Consider the following 22822-nt stretch of genomic DNA (forward strand, 5'->3'; position numbering starts at 1 on the left):
GAGTCATTCTACTGATGTACAGTCTACATCTCATACTTCCAAGAAGCCAGAAAGGTAAGTTGGTATTTGATGTGGTTGTATAATGCAAGCTGAGCCTCCCTGATCATTCTATTTATGTATGTTTATTAGGAGGTTGTCTCTGAATGCCTCACCATCATCTGCCTCCAGTAAAAGTTTTACCACCCACAAAGAAGAAAGGTAAAAGCAATTGAATAGCATTAGCGTTTAAACAAGAAAAAGACAGATATTGATTGCTTTCATTTTGTTCCACTCAGAAGAACCTCTATTAGTAGTCCAACAACCAATGTTCGGAATGGATCCAACAAACCCTCCACAAATACCAAAGAAGAAAGGTGAATAAAGCTTTAAAGCAAACACAAAGTTATTTATCTCTCTGTTACTGATAAATACTTTTTATCCTGTAGGTCAAGTGATGCATTGGGAAGCTCTCCTACCTGTAGCAGTCCTCCTTCGTCTGCACTTCTACATCCCTCTTATGTGACAGGGAACTCTGTTAGGGACAAGTGTGTGGAAATGGTGGCAGCTGCTCTGAGGACTGATGGTAAGAATACAGATGTTAGATCACAGACAGATTAGGACAGAATGGGGCCTTAGGCCAGGTAGCAGCTTTTCCGCCCCCTCAAACCACCTCTTTTGATCAGTTGACATTATTAAGGTTTTTTAATCGGTTTATAGAAGATGCATTTGCAGTATGTGTGCTAGTATTTTCCACCTTCTTACTGTTATTATTATTCTTATACAAGATTTATATAGTGCCAACAATTTGCGTAGCACTTCACAATATAAAGGGAGACAGTACAGCAACAATACAGTTCAATGCAAGAGGGTTAGGAGGGCCCTGCTCCTGGGAGCTTACAATCTAATAAGCTGGTGGAACAAAAGTTAATAACTGAGGGATGAACTGATGGGAGAAATAAAAGACTCAGTTATTAGCTGAAGGCAGGATAGGCTTCCCTGAAGAGATTCGTTTTTAGGGATTGTCTATAAGTGGACAGAGAAGGAGATAGCCAGACAGATTGCATAACAAAGAATCGAGCCCTTCTCTATGCTATCCAAAACAAAAAAAAATGTTTCAGATGTACTTTAAGTAAATAAAGCTTTGCTAGTAAAGGAGTGCCATGAAATGTAAACTCCTTGGCAAATCACCCCCCAAGGTTGAGGAAAGCTTCACAGTAACAAAATGGGGTATCCTAAATATTTATTTCCCATCTTTCCTTCTAGGTGATTATATAGAGTATGAAGCAAACTGTGACAGGCTTGCATGGGAGATAGAAGAATATATCCTTTTGAAATGTGAATATGATTTATATTTCTGTTCAAGAAGAGCTCTGATCACAATAAAAATTGAATATTATCATATTTTTTTGCACTTGCATTTAATTGCAGTTGCACCTGTTACTGAAGGATAAAATTCGATATCAGCTCCCTGCAGCCAAAGAAGGAAGGTCTCCAACTCTTTATGGGGGGGGGGGGGGGTGTAGTTTATTGCTGGATGGAATTACATTTGGGGAAGTAAATACATTGTGGTCTAGAAACCTTCTATAGGTCCAAAAGTTTTTTCTTTTGACAATAGCAGACACTGGTCAATGACATATTTATGGCTGAATTTTGCATTGTCTCTGTGTTTTTGTCCTTTGAAGTCACTATTGTCATCTTAACGTTGCAGAAAATCTTTCTAGCAGGGCAAGAAAGGACTGACATAGCTTTAATATATGTCCTTAATTTCTTCCTGATGACAAATAAATAGTAAATAAACATGCAGAAAAAAACAGTCAACAACCTACAATGAAACAATCACAACCTACAATGTAACAATCACAACCTACAATGAAACAATCACAACCTACAATGTAACAATCACAACCTACAATGAAATCTCCCAATAGTGACAAACCATAAATCGTATAAACTTATTCTTAATCCTTTATAACTTAATAAACTTAAAACTTAAACTTAATCCTATATAACTAAAGAATAAAATACTATTGAAAAAACTACTATAAATAATCTTCTTCCAAAGTGAATTCATGTGTTTCTCATTTAAAAGATAACAAAATCAAACAACATTTTTTTTTTATATATTGCAGCATACAGTCCTTAGATGTGCTGGCTGCATTTGTTTTCTTTTTTTTTTAAAGCTAAAAACATTTTAATACTGAAAATATATTTTGGAAGAAATGCAGTGTCCTTGTCTCTTCCTATAGTGACATATATCTCTTCAGTTTAACCTCTCCGTAAGGTGTGCGCCCCTTTAATAGGATGTTGTCTCCATATCATAAACTGAAAAATAAAGTGCGTATATTATAAAACCCTTATACTATAAGTCCCAGTTCACACTATGAATTGCAAAGGAACGTGCTGTGCATTCCTGTGCAATTTACATGCAATTCAGTGTGGTGTGATTTTAACCCATTAATTTTGAATGGGCTGAAATCACACTGCATTGCACCAAAAGTATTGCACTACTCTTGGAAACTCACTGCGGTATTTGTACCATGGTGCAGGCAAAGGCACTGTGTTTGTGACCTGTGTTTGGGATGTTGTTAACTTAACATTGAAACATTGAACATTGAATGCACATGGAATGCAGGTTTCCCACACCAAGTTCAAATGTGAACCTAGCCTTATAAAGATAAAAGCATAACAAGTTGCCACTCACATGAATAAATGCATAACAGCACTATTTCAACAAGCATGAGAAATGAAATCTGAGTGCCTTGAACTTCTCCAACCTCTCTTGCAGTGCCTGCACTCCTTAGGATAGACTGCATGACAAGGCTCTGTACTGATGCGTTTCGTCAAACTGACTTCATTAAAAGCCAAGTCACAACCAAGTTACATAGGAGATTCTGCTACAGCCATAATGAAAATGAAACTCCTCCCAGCATTAGCAACATACTACATGTGCAAGCAGAATTGTTTAAAGCAAAATCTTACAAGATGGCTTAGGTTATACTATAGGCATGTTTGTCATGACCACCATGTAGTGACATTGGTAGGGCTAGTGAGCAATCATCAAGGTTATCTTACACAGCGTGGATTGTGTGCTTCTCATACTGTCTTTGCTTGTTGTTGTTTTGTTTGGAAAGGCTTGATTATACATCCTATTGTCGCTTTCCATGACATTCTCACTTGTATATAGAGAAATAAAGGCTACAGATATGAAATACAGAAACAGAATTCGGAGTCGGATTAGTAATTTAAAGGATCCAAAGAATCCATCGCTGAGACGAAATGTCCTGTGTGGCATTGTATCAACACAGAATATTGCAACAATGACAGCTGAGGTAACCAGATCTTACAGGACCAAGTACATTGTTTTGTAGACCATATAGTATTCTTATTAAATGGATATTTTTAAGATGCCCAAAGAATAGTGGCCAGAGAGTACAAATATGGTACATAAACAAGTTTTCATTCAAGATGAAAATGCATTATTAGTATGATAAAATTTGGGTGTTTGTACTAAAAATAGTTACAACTATATTCAAGTATTGAATATTTACTGTTAAGGCCCGTACACACGATCAGACTTTTTGACAACAAATATGCAAATTAGCTGTTTTAAGGCAACATCCGACCGTGTGTACGCTCCATCGGACAAACTTTTTCGGTTTTCATCGGACAAATGTTGGCTGTGCGAACAGACAAATTTGGCGGCAACAAAACTCCAACGTCGGCAAGTCCGATTGTGTGTACACAAAACTATCGGACTTTAGTACAAAGTACAAACACGAATGCTCAGAACCAATGCAAAAGATCAGACAACAATAGAGAAGTTGACTAAAGGGTGGCGCCGGAGAATTGAACGTCCTCTTTTGAAGTGTCGTCAGTACGTTGAAACGTCATTACGTTCGTGTTTTTTGCCTAAAAAGTGCCGTGTGTATATTTAAGTTCACGGCCAACGCCCTTTGTACAGAAATCCACTAGAAAGTTTGTATAAAGTCCAATTGTGTGTATGAGACATTAATATTATAACCTGTCCGTTTCCATATTATTTATTTTCTACATATAACAGCAATTTATTGGACAGACAGTGGTTTACAGGGTATAAAGAACTGGTACTAAATAACTACAAAATTCATGGTCATTTTGGACAGGAATCAGTTAACTGTTTAGATTGGGAGAAGTTAAAGCACACAGAGGACACTACCAAGAGCATGGCAGAACATACAAATCCCATGCAAATAATGTACTTGCTGGGATTCAAACCTAGGACCCCCACACTTTAACCACTTAAGGACCAGAAAGGATTTGCCCCCTTAATGACCAGGCCATTTTTTGCAATATGGCACTACGTCGCTTTAACTGATAATTGCCCAAGCGTGCGACACTGTACCCAAACAAAATTGATGTCCTTTTTTCCCACAAATAGAGCATTCTTTTCGTGGTATTATCACCTCTGCTGTTTTTATTTTTTGCACTATAAACAAAAAAAAAGCCACAATTTTTGAAAAAAAACAATATTTTTTACTTTTTGCTATAATAAATATCCAAAAAAAACCCAAAACAATATTTCTTCATCAGTTTAGACCAATATGTATTCTTCTATATATTTTTGGTAAAAAAAATAAGCGTATATTGATTTGTTTGCGCAAAAGTTAAAGCATCTACCAAATAGGGGATAGATTTATGGCATTTTTATTATTTATTTATTTTTTAATAGTAATGGCGGCAATCTGCGATTTTTAGCGGGACTACGACATTGCAGCGGACAGATCGGACACTTTTGACACTTTTTGGGACCGGAGACATTTATACAGCGATCAGAGCTACAAAATAGCCACTGATTGCTGTATATATGTCACTGGCAGGGAAGGGGTTAACACAAGGGGGTGATCAAGGGGTTAAGTGTTCCTTAGGGAGGTGTTTCTAACTGTGGGGGCAGTGTACTGACTAGAGAAGGAGAGAGATTGCTGTTCCTGATCACTAGGAACAGCAGATCTCTCTCTACTCCCCTGTCAGAACGGGGATCTGTCTTTTTACATTGACAGATCCCCGTTCTAGCTCTCTGAGGAGTGATCGCGGATGGCCAGCGGACATCGCATTGGGTCCGTCGTCGTACCGTGGCCGCACGCCCCCTATCGCACTTAAAGCAGCTGACGATTCGCGCAGCCGTGCCAACCTGCCGCAGTATAAAGATGGTGGCTCGTCAGCAAACTTCAGATAAAACTACGGGCCTTTTATAGTATGTCCTACCTTAAAATTGGACAGTGTCAGTCAGTAAAGTAGTAGACAGTGTCAGTAGGGCAGTGAACATGTTAGTAGAGTAGAGGTTGGTATCAGTAGGGCAGTGGATGGTGTCAGTCAGTAGAGCAGTGGACAGTGTTAGTAGGGCAGTGGACTTTGTCAGTAGGGCAATGAACCATGTCAGTAGAGCAGTAGATTGTGTCAGTAGGGTAGCGGTTGGCATCAGTAGGGCATTGGATGGAGTCAGTAGTTTTTTGTTTTTATCATTTTTACAATTGTATTTTTTATTATTTTTAACAATTTTATTTTTTACTTTACATTTTTTTAGCAGCTCTGTTGGGGGGCTTTGGTGAAATATCAGGGGTCTAAACCTAAATATCAGGGTTTAGAACCCTGATGTCTCATTTTTGAGCCAGAGAGAGGAGATTGAAGACACAGTCCTCAATCTCCATCTCTGCAGCCTCAGAATGAATGAACAGAAAGAGATCTGCACAGTCTCCCTGTCCATTCACATATTGAAGCATAGTAAACACAGTTTACCATGCCTCAGTTATGAACGAACACAAGGAAGGGACGCGATCTATCTGTCACCTGCCCCCGCAATCAACAGGTTGCCGAACCCCCATCCTAGAATGACCCTTTTCATGTGGACCCACACTGAGAATGACTGCCAGTTTCAAATGTTTCTTCTTCAGTGATCCCTGTAACAACTTTACATTACAACTGTATAACATTTTGCTACCAACTGTATTTGCTATCAGTGTTACTACAGATCAGAGGTGTGTTTTTGATCTACCTATAATTTCAGTTAAAGCAAATTCTGTCTGTTCAAAAATACACTGTGTTTGGTTCGTATCATCTAATTTTTATAACATTTACAGTATATGTGCACATTTTTTAAAATAATTAATACATTTTGTTTTTTAGAGTATCTTTTTAATAGCCATTATATTTGTAAATAACTTTACCATACTTTATATCAGAAACTTAAAGTGAGTTTAAAGTGTTTGGTCTCAATTGATCTTTTACCATAATGTTCAAGTATGCACAGCATATTTGCACAGTATGGTTTTCTTACCTTATCCCTCCATCACTGGAATGTCCAGAACCTCTCATGTCACTCCATTGCTTCCATTTTCTTCCTGTCTTACTGGTCAAGGAGTTTTCACCCTGGCACCGGGCACTTACTCCTGGCATGTGTAAGATGTTGCATGTGAAGTAGCATTCATAAAAAACTATTGGCAGGGCAAAATGTTATATGTCAGAAAAGACATACAGCGTCTCTTCTACCATATATAAAGTACATCTATATGCTAGCAACTTTTTACTTTTCAGGTTTAATTTTACCAAAAAGGAGGAAAAATTGCGGGATAATAATAATAATTTGTCATTTCTATGTACAGTAAAACCAGTTGTGTTAAAACTATCACTGGACAGCTTTAAAATAAATAGAAAATAAAATAACTCCAAAACAAACTATTGACCCCCCCCCCCCGGAAAAAAATAAAAATAAAATAAAAATAAATTTAAGCGAATCAAATCCCAGGTTCCTTTTATGCTATCTTCTGCCAATGTGTTAATACTGAGAAGTACTATAAATGACCAAACAAAAGCAGTGCTCTGAATATTGAACCACAATTATGATATCATATCAAATAGATAAAATTCTATAATATAAACTGCAACAGCATTATCCACAATAAAAATCGAATTAGCATTTTCAGCCGTGGAGAGCTCATTAATCATTCTCCCCCTGGCCGTCTGGCAAAACACTCAGGGAAAAAATATCATATGCTACGAAAAAATCAAACAAAAGGTCACTGCCATAGCGTGATACAATATTTCATAAAGCAAAGCAAATATAGTAAAATATACAGTATACAATAACAATGTAAGATGTGCATGTCATGGTCTGTTGAGTGTGAAAGTGGAGATCTAAAAGAAAAACTGTTACAGACATCTCACAATTAACAAATCAGTTTGTCCAGCATAGGATGTCCAACATCTTCGTCTCATTTGGAGCCCTGCTGAAATTTTGTAATTTTTTTTTTTTATACCTAGAAATGCCCCCTTTTTGCCAGTGCTGACATTTTCAGGCCATGACATGTGACTCTTTTGCCCCGTACACACAATCGGATTTTCCGACAACAAAACCGTGGTTTTTTTTCCGAAGGATGTTGGCTCAAACTTGTCTTGCATACACACGGTCGCACAAATGTTGGTCAAAAATTTCGAACGTGAGAACGTGGTGACGTACAACACGTACGACAAGCCGAGAAAAAGGAAGTTCAATAGCCAGTGCGGCTCCTTCTGCTTGATTCAGAGCATGCGTGAACTTTTGTGCGACAGACTTGTGTACACACGATCGGACTTGTTGTCAGAAAATTTGAGAACCTGCTCTCAAACATTTGTGTGCGTGAATTCCAACAGCAAATGTTCACTGGAGCATACACACGGTCGGACTTTCTGACAACAAGCTCACATTGAACATTTCCCGTTTGAAAATCCGACCGTGTGTACGCGGCTTAAGAATAAACCTCAAAGATTGGGATTTTGTAGGCAATTTAAAAGAAGATAATGTATTTATTAAACATATATATTTATTACAAATAGATTTGGATAAAATTCCATATTGGAAATACAAAACATCACAACAAATAATGATATCATAAATAAATTGATATGAACATAAAGTGGTAGTCCCCATCTACTTGCTATTTCTGCAAGTATCAATATCAGTTGATTGCGATGAGATGAAGTAGGTAGGGATACCAAGTCAGATTAGGGTACTTACACTGTTTGTATTTTAAAAGATATTTAACAATGTATTATGGAATACAGAGATAATTTGTGTAATTTAAATTTGCACAGATATAGCTTTGACTATTTTTACTTTGCTGGAGTACACTATTTTCACATCACGGGCTTGTGTTTTTCTTGAGGAATTGTGAATTTTTGTTTTCTCCTGACTGTTATACTTCTCCCAAGAAAGCATACTCTAGTAAGTGATTTGGACCACTCTTGAATGACAGGATATGGCAAGTGATGAACTGAAGGAGCTCAGGAATACGCTGACACAAGAAGCCATTCGAGAACATCAGATGGCAAAGACTGGAGGAACTACGACAGACTTGCTTCAATGTGATAAGTGCAAGAAGAAGAACTGCACCTACAACCAGGCATGTCACACTAGATTCATATTATTTGAAATGATTTTTGTTGTCATTATGGTTTAACTCTACGTAGCACAAATACCACTGATACCTAAAATGGAAAAATTCTGACAGAATGAGTAAAATCACTGCTGCTCAACTGCTTTGGTATTAAAGTGACCCTGTTGCTATACAAAAAAATTACAAGAAAAGCCTACCTGTAAAAGTGGAAGGTAAATGCTCACCTTTCCTGCTACCTAACACCACTCTGATTCTGAGAGATCTCCGAAGTCTGCTGGGAAACTGACCCATCCAGGAATGTCGATCTCATAGGCCCCTCGCTGCTTGCACTTTTCAGTGGAGGTCGGCAGTAGAAACCAGTAAGAGCTGTGGGGCAGGTTGAAAGTTAAGTACCCATTCTCTGCTGGATAATTTTGTATAGTGACAGCATTGCTTTAACATCATAAGAAAATCCATTCAAGTGATCCCTGATTTAAAGATCAAATTTTGATCTACTCTATATATGGCAGACTTAAGTGTCTTGAAAATGAATCCCTCTGGTTCTTTCAGTTCTGAGACTGCTAAACACTTGAAATGCTGCTGAGTATGCATGAAGTTATACTGTATTTCTCATTAATATTCATATAATTGATAATTTTATATCAGAAATACCCTGACGCAACCTGGAATCCCTCACTTTGGATGGGGTTTCTTCTTATGTCCTGTTTTGGCTATGGACAGGAAGTGAAGGGAAATTTCCCCAACAGGAGATGGCAAAAACTCACAGGGGTTATACTCTTTCCTTACTCTATTCAAAATGAAAAAAAAAAAAAAGTTTTTTCTTTAGATCTACTTTAAGGCCATTCAGAAAAGCTATAGAGGTTTAGTGAGTGGACAATAGTGAATCCTAAGATGGAAACTAGAGCCCCTTATCAGGCAGGCTGGGGTCGATTTACTAAAAGCAAATAGACTGTGCACAGTTGCTCCAGAGCTTAGCAAATGAGGGAAAGCTCACTTGAAGAATACCTTATCACTTGCAGGAACAATTAAAAAAAACAGCATTTTTGCTTGCATATGATTGGAGAATGGAAGTCAGCTGAGCTTCCCCTCATGTACTATGCTCTGGAGCAACTGCACTTGCAAAGTGCACAGTCTATTTGCCTATAAAAAAATCTACTGAACACTGTAAAATCCTAAAGGATCATCTACAAAAAATAAAACAGAATATGTCTATACAGAATGACTATGTGCCTTCTGTGCCTTTTGCCTGTGATCTTGTGCTAATAACAGCATGCGATTACAGTCAGTGTGTGGGCGCTTGCAGACCCAGAGCACCCTGTAGGAGATGCAAGGAACGTGAGAACTAACAGTAATTGCTGCCATATAGTGCTTGAAAGTGTGGCCAAGATATAATAGTATTTGATAGGGTTCATTTTGATAATAACAATCTTTTAGCACAGTAAAGTTGAATAATATCTGGTGGGACAGGTCAGTGTCATTCACAATAACTTACCTTGTCTCCTTTAGGTGCAGACACGCAGTGCAGATGAGCCAATGACAACTTTTGTACTTTGCAACGAGTGTGGCCACCGCTGGAAGGTTAGTAGTCCAGTTAATATCTTTACATTAATTTTCTTTTTATCATCTTCTAGTTCTTTGTCAGGCTGTATTGCGCAGAAATGTGGGCTCGAACCAACGACTAGCCTGGGTTTCTGAACACCTGTACTGTAGTAAAATGAATTGAGGGGAATTCATAAGGAGTGTCTAAGAAACTCTTTACAATTCTGACGTGCCTCCATGTGGCCAGCCAATGACAGCGGCTGGCAATCGAGACCCAAAATTTAGTGGCCCAAAGATGTCAGCAGCTAGGAGGGGAGCTTGGATGCCTAGGGAAATATGAAAGAATATGGAAACCCTGGTTGGAGGTTAAGAAACCCCGGTTACAGAGAGAAGGGAGTGAATGGGGGGGGGGGGGGGAGTGAATGACATATGAAACCATGTGTAAATGTTTAGGCAAGGCGAAAAGGAGGGATGGTGGAGAGTGGGGGGGTGGGTAATAGAAGGATGTGTTCTTTTTTGTATTTCGGTGTGTAAGAATTTGTAAGAAAAAATCTTTTCAATAAAAAAAATATTTTATTAAAAAAAAAATGACAGGGAGGGGGTAGCGACAACAAACATGCAGCTCTTCTACACTGTGTACAGAGACAGGCACTCTGCCTGTCTCTATAATCCAGCTTAGAGTAGGTCTTAATTACCTCTAGTTTTGTTATCTACAACCTATTAAGAACTACAGAATCTGGTGCATGTGTGAATAAAGTTCCCAAAATGGGTGGCAGGGATTCTTGAATCTGGCGCAGGCCATTTTAAAAGGCCATAGTTCTCTTCTACACTGCGTACAGAGACAGGCACTCTGCCTGTCTCTGTAAGCCAACTTAGAGTAGGTCTTAATTACCTCTAGTTTTGTTATCTACAACCTATTAAGAACTACAGAATCTGCTGCATGTGTGAATAAAGTTCCCAAAATGGGGGCAGGGATTCTTGAATCTGGCACAGGCCATTTTAAAGGGCCATAGTGCCATAGTGCTCTTCTACACTGCGTACAGAAACAGGCACTCTACCTGTTTCTGTAAGCCAACTTAGAGTAGGTCTTAATTACCTCTAGTTTTGTTATCTACAACCTATTAAGAACTACAGAATCTGCTAAAGTTTGCAAAATGGGCGACAGGGATTCTTGAATCTGGCACACACCATTTTAAAGGGCCATAGTGCCAGAAAAGTTTTGTAGGGGTTTACTGAATTCCCCTGATTATATTCTAAAAAAAGAGGTTAGAGGAGGTTATTTTACAAATTTAATTTTTAAAGTGTGCCTATCATTTAAAATCACCCTTCACATGAGTCAATAGGCAGAATGTTATTATAATCAAATCCAATTATATTTTTAGTTAAAATGTACTTCTCTCTTGCTATGAATAAAAAAATATAGATCTGAGTTGCTTTATATCACTTAGAGCCTAGGTAAACATAATATGGTGTCTGAGTGTTTTATATCAATAGAGACTTTCAAATCTATTATTGTATTTCAGATAGACCATATCAGGTAAGAGGATTAACAGGTAGCAGCACTTGCTTATGTAACGGGGAAATATGTCTGTGACCAAGAACTGTACAGAAAAACAATAGTTTGAAATGGTTAACATACTTTGATAAATGATTAACACATTTTGACATTCATCTGAACTTGCTACATCTATATAATATTAAAAAGGTAATAGGTCTCTTTTAAGGTCTCATGTATGCCAGGGCCGTCTTTAATATGTTTTGGGCCCTGGGCAAACATTTTTTTTGCCCCCCAATGCAATTTTGCTCTTCACCCCGATATCTCAAAAAACAGACACACACACATAGAATTATCTAAAAGAAAAACTTTGCAGACACCCTTCACAGCAGTCCCACGGTGTCCTCAGTTCCCTTTCATGTCACAGCACTACATTACATTGCATCCTCTTCACATCACAGCACCCCATTACATTGCAGACATTTTCACATTATAGTGCCCCTTTACACATCACAGCGCCCCAATTACATTAGAGTCCCCTTCATGTCATAGTGTCCCTTTATACATCACAGCACCCCAATTACATTGCAGCCATTGTCACCTCACACATTCACATGTATGTATTTTGGCAGCCAATTCATTTAAATGGGCTGCCATGCCTGCGTTTCCTGCAGAAAAAAATGTGCATGCAGCATTTTAAAATTGCAGTGGCCTTCAAATCCATTCTGCTTTTGCACCATGCGACATACCTGCAGTTCCTGCACACACAAAAGCACTGTGTTTTTAAAAGTGTGGCCTAAACATCTAAAAATGCAGCAAGTTTGCTGGTGCAGGAACTGCAGGTAAGTCACGTGGTGCAAAAGCAGAATGGACAGACAGTGCTGTATTTCATTGCTTGATGGGCATAGGTGTGCACGGCCTATTACATGATGCATGCACCTTTTTTTTGCAGGAAACGCAGACATGGCAGCCCATTCAAATGTGTGGGCTGCTGTGCCTGCGCAAATGTGGGCCGCTAAAACACATACATGTGAACCAGCCAGGCCCAAAATATGCCCATCAAGCAATTAAATATAGACAGTAATGCCATGTGCTGTAAATTATGCTATGTGCTCTGTAAAAAAAATACAGCCACAGTCTCACTCAGCCTGGACTGCAGGTATGGTCAGTGTTTTTAAACTTTCTACTATTTTACACATGGCATGGGGATGAGGAGCGGGAGCCAGGGGAGGAGAAAGAAGACCTACCTTGTCCTGGCAAGCTCAGCTCCGATCAATTCTCCACAAACACTGCTAGTTTCACTCGACCAGGCACCAAGCAGCATTCCACTCTGCGCCGCGGTCTGACTCCTCTCCATTAGTACAGACCCCCAGAACAAACCACCCCCCTCCATTAGTACAGACCCCTCCAGGACAAACTACCCCCCACCATTAGTACAGACCCCCCCCAGGCTAACCCCCCTCCATTAGTACAGACCCCCCAGGACAAACCCCCCTCCATTAGTACAGACCCCCCCAGGACAAACCACCCCCCTTCATTAGTACAGACCCCCCCCCAGGACAAACCCCCCTCCATTAGTACAGACCCCCCCAGGACAAACCCCCCTCCATTAGGGTACATAAAAACACCCGGCGGCAGCTGGAGAGGAGAGGACAGTGTGCAGCCGCGCAGCCTGGGAGGAGAACAGATCACAGCAGGCAGGTGTTAGACAACTTCAGAACCTAAACTCTTTATATGAAAAAGTAGGTGAGGCTTACTGGTAAGGAATGTTGCTAAAAGCATACCCAGAAAATAGATGGTCCACTTCACTGACAATCCCTAACCCCAAAAATACTAAGTTTTAAAAACCCTGTTAAAAATAAATTCTCTTGGCCTTCCTGGAGGTTACTGTGCCTGCCCGCTGACTCCCAGGAAAGCTGTGAGAATGTGCTCTAAGTCATTTTTTTTTTAACTTAATTTTTGGAAAGCTCTTTGAAGGGTAACTCCACTTTTGTTAAGACCCCCCCCCCCCCCCCCCCCGGGTGATCTATGTGCATTGCTAGGATTTTAACAAACTTGAGGAAAATTGCAGGATCTGCATCCCTTTAGATGTTATTTCCTAATGGGAATATCTTACCAAAAATGACATTTTTGTTGCAGGGGATGCCACAAATCTGACTTGTATCTTAATGCAGACTTCTGGGAAAATCAGTGAGCCAATCACACAAGCAGGAAATTATGTTTCTGGGGGTTGTTCTGTACACATTCTGTGCAGAGGTGTATTTAGGTTTTGTGCTGCCCTAGGCCTGACTAAACTTGTGCACCCCCCTAATTTAAATACGACCCACCCTTTCCTGTCAATCCCATGCCCCTTCCTATTTAAGACCCGCCCTGTCATCTGTAAACCACACCCTTTCCTCTTTAGGCTCCACCTTTTCTTCTTAGAGCTCCACCTCTTTCTCTCTGTACACTAACCACTTCCCACCTGGCCACTGCACATAAACGGCCGGGTGGTCATTTCCTTGTCCTGAGTGGACGTTCAGGAACGTCCCTCAGAGTGTGCTCGCAGGCGTGCTGCGGCTTGATCCTGTGATCATTATGATCACAGAATCCAGCTGAGCTGAATCGGGATATGGATGCTGTGATCGGCCCTCCCGATCACGTGACGGCTGTGTCCAATCGGAGCCGTCACAATGTAAAGAGAGACACATGTCTCTGTGACAGTTCTCCCCGCCGAGCTCAGTGCGGTGGGGGGGAGGGGGAATCTGCAGATCTGTGACAGCTCTCTGTGCGAGGATGATTTTACACAGAGAGCTGTGTAAAACAGATCACCCCACAAACAGTACACCAAGCACCACTGTCACCCCTGTCCCCATACACATGTCTGTGTCCCCATAAAACATATGTCTGTCCCCTATCACTACCAACACCAAATAAACACTGATTTGGGTTATTTTTACCAAAGAAATGTAGCAGCATCATTTTTGGTCAAAATTTATCAAAAGAAAATATTATTTGCTAAATTTTATAACAGAAACTAAGAAAAATGCTTTTTTTTAAAAAAAAATGTTCAGTCTTTTTTTATTTGTAGTTTATTTGTAAAAAATAAAAATCCCAGCGGTGATTAAATACCACCAAAGAAAAGCTCTATTTGTGTGAAAAAAACCCCATAAAAATGTAATTTGAGTACAGTGTTGTATGACTGCACAATTGTCATTCAAAATGTGACAGCGCTGAAAGCTAAAAATTGGTCTGGGATGGAGGGGGGTGAAAGTGCCCAGTATTGAAGTGGTTAAAAGTGGGTACCAAGTGCAGCCTCATCAGTGCCCATCAAAGCAGCCTCATCAATGCCCTTAAATGCAGCCTCGTCAGTGCCCATCAATGCAGCCTCATCAGTGCAGCCTCGTCAGTGCCCATCAATGCAGCCTCATCAGTGCCCAGCAATGCAGCCTCATCAGTGCCCATCAAAGCAGCCTCATCAGTGCCCATCAGTGCAGCCTCGTCAGCGCCCATCAATGCAGCCTCATCAGTGCAGCCTCGTCAGTGCCCATCAATGCAGCCTCATCAGTGCCCATCAATGCAGCCTCATCAGTGCCCATCAAAGCAGCCTGATCAGTGCCCATCAAAGCAGCCTGATCAGTGCCCATCAAAGCTGCCTCATCAGTGCCCATCAAAGCTGCCTCATCAGTGCCTATCAAAGCTGCCTCATCAGTGCCCATCAAAGCAGCCTCATTAGTGTTCATCAGTGCAGCCTCGTCAGTGCCCATCAATGCAGCCTCATCAGTGCCCATCAAAGCAGCCTCATTAGTGCTCATCAGTGCAGCCTTGTCAGTGCCCATCAATGCAGCCTCGTCAGTGCCCATCAGTGCAGCCTCATCAGTGCCCATCAATGCAGCCTCCTCAGTGCCCATCAAAGCTGCCTCATCAGTGCCCATCAAAGCCAGTGTGAACTGAGCCTAAGCCTAGGTTCACATTGGAGCAATTTGCCATGCGATTTGAGAGATCAAATCACATGAAAAGTCGCAGGCTATTGGAGGCAAAGGCACTGTTCCAATCGGTGCGACACTGATTTTGCAGTGTCGCACTGATTTGCAAAAGTAGTTTCTGTACTACTTTTGCCGATTTCAGGGGCGCCTTCAATAGACATCTGTGAATGAAGCTACACAAATGTCTATCAAGTAGCACCTGAAATCGCACTGACCTTGCTACTTTGAAATCGCGCTACTTCAAGTGAAATAGTGTGATTTCAAAGTAGCATCAATGTGAACCGGGGCTTAGAGATACAAGTAGCTATGAAAGGTTAACCACATATACAAGCAGACACTAAGGTGTTAAATGCCATTGATTCCAGAAGCACCAGCCTGCAGATATTGAGCTGTAAAGAGTTAACCATATATGTAAGCAGCAGTGTACATGTGTCCATTGAAACAGAGTAGTAAAGCACAGCAAGGACACAAAGGGTTAATTATCAGAGAGTCGTATTTCAGATAACAGGGAGATGATAGGAGAAACTAAGTGGGAGCACAGATAAGCCCTGTGTTAGGTTTTCAAGGAGAGACAGTGAAGAGGATGGGGATTTTACTCTCACCCTCCAGGATATGCAGACTGTAGCTGAGTCTGCCCACTGAAGACAATCTGAGCGGCCTGGGAATCACAACACCGGAGGAGACGCTGACAAGTTCTCTCTCTCCTGTCTGTGCAGAGGGGAAGGGGAGGGGGGAACTGTGAGCACACGCTGTGTGTGCTCCATGTAAGAGATGCTCGGCCAGCAAAGCAATGGACTGACTCGGGAGGCGGGGGGGGGCTTTTTTCGTGCGGGGGGTGGCGTGGCCGCCGCCCCCCCACAAAGTGCTGCCCTAGGCCTGGGCCTTGTTGGCCTAGGCCAAAATACAGCACTGATTCTGTGTACTCACCTCCAGGTAGGCATATTGCATTACACACAGAAAATTATAGAGCTGCAGAATTTTTTTAATTACATTTTTAATAACATTTAATTACAATATGACTTGTGTCGCAGTTGTTTATGCTATATTTTTTTTTTTTATTTGCTATTCCCCCCTCCCCATGAAAGTGGAGTTACCCTTTAAGCTATTTCTATTTGGGGGTGCTGGGTTGAGTGGGGCAGCTGTCAGTAAATGGGCATTTGTGAAAATATATGTGTCACTGGCGCAAAAACTATCCTATCAAAAATGGTGTAAGTGATATTTATAGCTGCTGCATCCAAAAAAATTTTTTAGAGAAAAAATTAAATTAAAAGTGCTATGTGAGTGGATGCGCTGCTCCCATCTGTGCTCTCTATATTGCCTGTGTATGTGCTATCTCAATAGCCTAATTTAGTTCACCATCCACCTAACAGGTTATATCTCATTTATACAATAATCATATGTTTGTATAATTCATCACATGTGAACAACAACTTAATCCAAATACTTTAAATCATATAAAAAGTCCAGTGACATATGTCACATCATGATAGACTCTTCTTCATATGTGTTGCGAATCATCCGTTATAATTGCCGTGGGCGGCGTGCTCTTGTGTGTGGTATCAGATTAAAAGTGACTTAGTGCTTCACCACCACCTGTGAGATTTGCCACTCACCAGATTAATCTTTAAAACTGCACCTTTGGTTCATTAACAGGGATAACCACTCCACTCAAAGGAAACTTTTCTCCAATATCTATACCAGGTCCTCAATGTTCCTCATGCAAACGGATAAAAAACCATCATCGCGCAATAACGTTTAAAACCTTTATTCCATACATAAAAAACACTTTGCACTCACATTTCCAAGTGCCATTAGGCCGGCACCGAGCTTTTCCCGCAGTTAAGGACGGGTGGGCACTGCAGCCCGGTTCGTCTAGTGTGTGCTAGATGGTCTCCGTTGCCGCTTACGTTTCCCCCTGTTTGCGTTCGCGTCCTCTCCAAACCCCGTTCGTTCCCGGTCACGTGGGTACGATAATCTCCCAGCAGCCTCTACGCGTTTCGCAATCAAATTTGCGTCATCAGGAAGCTTTGGGCATTGTAGTCCTGCTGCTTCGGACAGCTCGGGAACCAGAATGATGACCAGATTGGAACCTCTGAAACTGTAATGCTGAAAAGGCTGTATTGCGGATGGATCCACAGGGAAAGGCAAAACTCAGCCCTCAATGGAGTGTGGACATCATATAGGGAAACAGAAGAAGGCTCCCATAGTGTAAAATCAATTGGTATTTATTAAAAAAAACATAGTAAACACTCACATGTAAAAAGCAATTATCCTCTGATGAAAGGCAGTCTGTGACACCGGCCGGATGTTCACAGGCTGCCCGTCCTGCTGGAGTACAACGATGGAGGAAGGTGACGCGATGACACCGCTCAGCCCTACGCTGCGTTTCGCAAAAGGATTGCGTCTTCCAGGGGCACGGGCGGTGCATCGCGTCACCTCCCTTAAATAATAACAATAAATGAAAAAAGAGCCTCGCTCTGGGTTCCGTTGGAACCGGATATCCGCGTTCGTGTGGAGCGCAGGAGGTTAGACACAAGGGCGCATGCGCGCCCTGCATCACAGCTCCGATCACGTGATGCGGCGTCGGATCGTACGTAAGGGAAGCCCAGGGCGGAGTGAAAGCAAACAAAGGATTCCAAAGCGCCTGCACGCTCTGAATCTTAGATTATGTCACATGACAATAGGTTAGGTAAACGGCTGGATCGCCCTACTGCGCATAGGCAGCAGAGACCAGACACAGCAGGGGGGGGGGGGGGGTTGGGGGTTTTGGACAGGAAAACGCCAACATTTACATATGAACATTAGGTTCTCCCGCCAAGCCCCGCCAAAAGGGAATGCACAGCCCAGAGGGGGCCCACAATCCACCAAACCAGCGTGCGTCCGCACTGAGGTGGACAAGCCACATCATACCACCCCATATTATATAACCAATGAGTGGTGACACACATACAAAAAGTTAAAAATGAGACCTCTGGGGACATGACAGTGGCCAACCCAAATATTGCATACAGAATGCAATATTTGGGAATGTATTCCTAAATGCATGTATGAATCGTGTATGAATAAAGAATATGTACACAAATCTTTAGTGTAAAAAAGACAAATAATAATAATAAAAATATATAAAAAAGGGAGAGATGTGGAGTTAATCCATAGGTCGAGTATCTGCTACAATTATGTATACTAGAGATATGTGAAAAGGGGGGGGGGGACTCAACTGGGCCAAAACTCAGAAATTTTATCAAAGTCCTCATCCACAAACTATGACAATAAAGCCAAAATTAATTGTGTTGGTGCATACTACCAAAAAAATTTTTTTGGTAAGGAAATATGAAACCGAAGCGCAACAGGTGTTCCAATTATGTGAACCCAGAGCGGTGGCTTTAACAACGGATTCATAAATACAGTATATTTGTATCACATGATCAAATATTAACATAAGATTATATGATAAAAAGAAGAGAAATTTGAAAAAGGAGGGGGGGGGTGGTGGTGTGGGGGGGGGGGGTTGGGGGGAACAAAAGAAAGACCCACAATAAATTAGGCGTTATTGATGAAGGCATTTACGTCGGTATCGACGTTCATGCCAAATGGCACGTAACTTTTGACTTTGTATATCCAGGACATCTCTAACTTAGAGATCTCCCTAATGAGTGAACTGCCTCGCCAGTGGGGTTTATACTTGTCAATTCCTACAAAAAGTGTTTTAGAGGGGTCTCTACTGTGGACCTGATCGTAATGTCTGGAGACAGGGTGTTTATCATAACCTCTTCTTATATTCCCTATGTGTTCATTCAAACGAACACGTAGGGCCCTTTTGGTCCTCCCTATATATTGGAGCCCACAGGGACATTGTAGGAGATAGACCACCCCTTCAGAACAGCACGTAATAAATGGTTCAATGTCATGTGAACGCCCTGTGCTGGTAGATGTAAATGTTGTGATGCGTCTGGATCTATTGATGTTGAGAGAACACACTTGGCATTTTCCACACTTATAAAACCCCGTCAGATTTTGGAGAAAAGATCTAGTTTCTTGTGGGGGGTCTTGAACTGTAGGTGCTACCCTATTTCCCAAGGATGCTGCTCCCTTGAATATCACTCTAGGGTTGGATGGTAGAATGGTCTTAAGAGCTGCATCACTACCAAGAACGTGCCAGTGCTTACGTATTAGTTGCTTGATCCCACAGTGTTGCACTGAGAAAGTGGTGATGAATGGGACAGTGTCTGAGACCTCCATCCTACGTCTAGAAACATCAGAAAGTAGATCAGCCCTGTCCCTATCCCTTGCTGATTTAACCGCCTGAGAGAGGGAGAGCTGATCGTATCCCTTCTCTAGGAATCTTTTGGTCAGAATGGATGCTTGATGGTCAAAGGTAGCTATATCTGAGCAATTGCGTCTGAGGCGCAAAAATTGTCCTGGGGGATGGCCTTAATCCAGGGTTCGTGGTGGCAACTGTCTACAGAAATGTAGGCATTTCTGTCCGTTGTCTTGAAATATGTGGATGTCACGAACTGTCCATCCACGATCTGGATTTTCAAGTCCAGGAAGTGGATGGCATCCTGGCTGGCCTCAAAATTAAACTTGATGCCTCGATTATTGGCATTCAGGGTGTTCATAAAGCCATGGAGTTCGGCCTCACATCCATCCCATAGGAGGAGGACGTCGTCAATATATCTAGCCCACAGGAACACCTCAGGTCTTCTGGGGGCGTCGACGACGTCCTCCTCCCACTTGGCCATGAAAATATTGGCCAAACTAGGGGCGTACTTGGCCCCCATAGCTACTCCGCGGTCCTGCCGATAAAATTGGTGTTCAAACCAGAAGTAGCTATGGCTGGCAGCATATTGCAAAAGTTCCATGATAAATTGAGTTTATATAGGGGGTAAACCAGAATCTCGGTTCAGGAACAGTTCAACTGCCTCTAGGCCCAGTTGGTGGGGGATGATGGTATAGAGGGATGAAACATCCGCGGTCACCATCCAGAGACCCTCCCTGGGGGTGATGTTAGAGAGTGTGTTAATCACCTGTTTGGTATCCTTAATGTACGATGGTATCCTTCCCACCAACGGTTGTAGGAAATAATCAATATATTTGCCCACCCGGGACGTGATTGAGTATCAATATATTTGCCCACCCGGGACGTGATTGAGTATCAATATATTTGCCCACCCGGGACGTGATTGAGTATCAATATATTTGCCCACCCGGGACGTGATTGAGTATCAATATATTTGCCCACCCGGGACGTGATTGAGATAGCTTGGCCAATATTTTCATGGCCAAGTGGGAGGAGGACGTCGTCGACGCCCCCAGAAGACCTGAGGTGCTCCTGTGGGCTAGATATATTGACGACCTCCTCCTCCTATGGGATGGATGTGAGGCCGAACTCCATGGCTTTATGAACACCCTGAATGCCAATAATCGAGGCATCAAGTTTAATTTTGAGGCCAGCCAGGATGCCATCCACTTCCTGGACTTGAAGATCCAGATCGTGAATGGACAGTTCGTGACATCCACATATTTCAAGACAACGGACAGAAATGCCTACATTTCTGTAGACAGTTGCCACCACGAACCCTGGATTAAGGCCATCCCCCAGGACAATTTTTGCGCCTCAGACGCAATTGCTCAGATATAGCTACTTTTGACCATCAAGCATCCATTCTGACCAAAAGATTCCTAGAGAAGGGATACGATCAGCTCTCCCTCTCTCAGGCGGTTAAATCAGCAAGGGATAGGGACAGGGCTGATCTACTTTCTGATGTTTCTAGACGTAGGATGGAGGTCTCAGGCACTGTCCCATTCATCACCACTTTCTCAGTGCAACACCGTGCGATCAAGCAACTAATATGTAAGCACTGGCACGTTCTTGGTAGTGATGCAGCTCTTAAGACCATTCTACCATCCAACTCTAGAGTGATATTCAAGGAAGCAGCATCCTTGGGAAATAGGGTAGCACCTACAGTTCAAGACCCCTCACAAGAAACTAGATCTTTTCTCCAAAATCTGACGGGGTTTTATAAGTGTGGAAAATGCCAAGTGTGTTCTCTCAACATAAATAGATCCAGACGCATCACAACATTTACATCTACCAGCACAGGGCGTTCACATGACATTGAACCATTTATTACGTGCTGTTCTGAAGGGGTGGTCTATCTCCTACAATGTCCCTGTGGGCTCCAATATATATGGAGGACCAAAAGGGCCCTACGTGTTCGTTTGAATGAACACATAGGGAATATAAGAAGAGGTTATGATAAACACCCTGTCTCCAGACATTATGATCAGGTCCACAGTAGAGACCCCTCTAAAACACTTTTTGTAGGAATTGACAAGTATAAACCCCACTGGGGAGGCAGTTCACTCATTAGGGAGATCTCTAAGTTAGAGATGTCCTGGATATACAAAGTCAAAAGTTACGTGCCATTTGGCATGAACGTCGATACCGACGTAAATGCCTTCATCAATAACGCCTAATTTATTGTGGGTCTTTCTTTTGTTCCCCCCAACCCCCCCCCCCACACCACCACCCCCCCCCCTCCTTTTTCAAATTTCTCTTCTTTTTATCATATAATCTTATGTCAATATTTGATCATGTGATACAAATATACTGTATTTATGAATCCGTTGTTAAAGCCACCGCTCTGGGTTCACATAATTGGAACACCTGTTGCGCTTCGGTTTCATATTTCCTTACCAAAAAAATTTTTTTGGTAGTATGCACCAACACAATTAATTTTGGCTTTATTGTCATAGTTTGTGGATGAGGACTTTGATAAAATTTCTGAGTTTTGGCCCAGTTGAGTCCCCCCCCCTTTTCACATATCTCTAGTATACATAATTGTAGCAGATACTCGACCTATGGATTAACTCCACATCTCTCCCTTTTTTATATATTTTTATTATTATTATTTGTCTTTTTTACACTAAAGATTTGTGTACATATTCTTTATTCATACACGATTCATATATGCATTCAGGAATACATTCCCAAATATTGCATTCTGTATGCAATATTTGGGTTGGCCACTGTCATGTCCCCAGAGGTCTCATTTTTAACTTTTTGTATGTGTGTCACCACTCATAGGTTATATAATATGGGGTGGTATGATGTGGCTTGTCCACCTCAGTGCGGACGCACGCTGGTTTGGTGGATTGTGGGCCCCCTCTGGGCTGTGCATTCCCTTTTGGCGGGGCTTGGCGGGAGAACCTAATGTTCATATGTAAATGTTGGCGTTTTCCCGTCCAAGCCCCCCCTCCCCCCCCCCTGCTGTGTCTGGTCTCTGCTGCCTATGCACAGTAGGGCGATCCAGCCGTTTACCTAACCTATTGTCATGTGACATAATCTAAGATTCAGAGCGCGCAGGCGCTTTGGAATCCTTTGTTTGCTTTCACTCCGCCCTGGGCTTCCCTTACGTACGATCCGACACCGCATC

The 22822-nt window shown here is 41.8% G+C and overlaps 1 protein-coding gene across 2 annotated transcripts in view; it reads left to right on the forward strand.

The window, feature by feature from the left end:
- LOC141128747 (transcription elongation factor A protein 3-like) overlaps positions 1-22822 on the forward strand; it is an 89846-nt gene that overhangs the window by 58977 nt on the left and 8047 nt on the right. The window contains exons 9-16 of one of the 2 annotated variants that reach the window (XM_073616213.1): positions 1-54; positions 130-198; positions 279-353; positions 426-562; positions 1243-1299; positions 3154-3308; positions 8244-8390; positions 9891-9962. In XM_073616213.1, coding sequence (XP_073472314.1) covers positions 1-54; positions 130-198; positions 279-353; positions 426-562; positions 1243-1299; positions 3154-3308; positions 8244-8390; positions 9891-9962 — 766 coding nt within the window. Of the gene's footprint in view, positions 55-129; positions 199-275; positions 354-425; positions 563-1242; positions 1300-3153; positions 3309-8243; positions 8391-9890; positions 9963-22822 lie in introns of both variants that reach the window. The other variant, XM_073616212.1, reaches the window with a different exon arrangement.

This window comes from Aquarana catesbeiana, linkage group LG02 (assembly GCF_042186555.1).
Source record: "Aquarana catesbeiana isolate 2022-GZ linkage group LG02, ASM4218655v1, whole genome shotgun sequence".
NCBI lineage: Eukaryota > Metazoa > Chordata > Amphibia > Anura > Ranidae > Aquarana > Aquarana catesbeiana.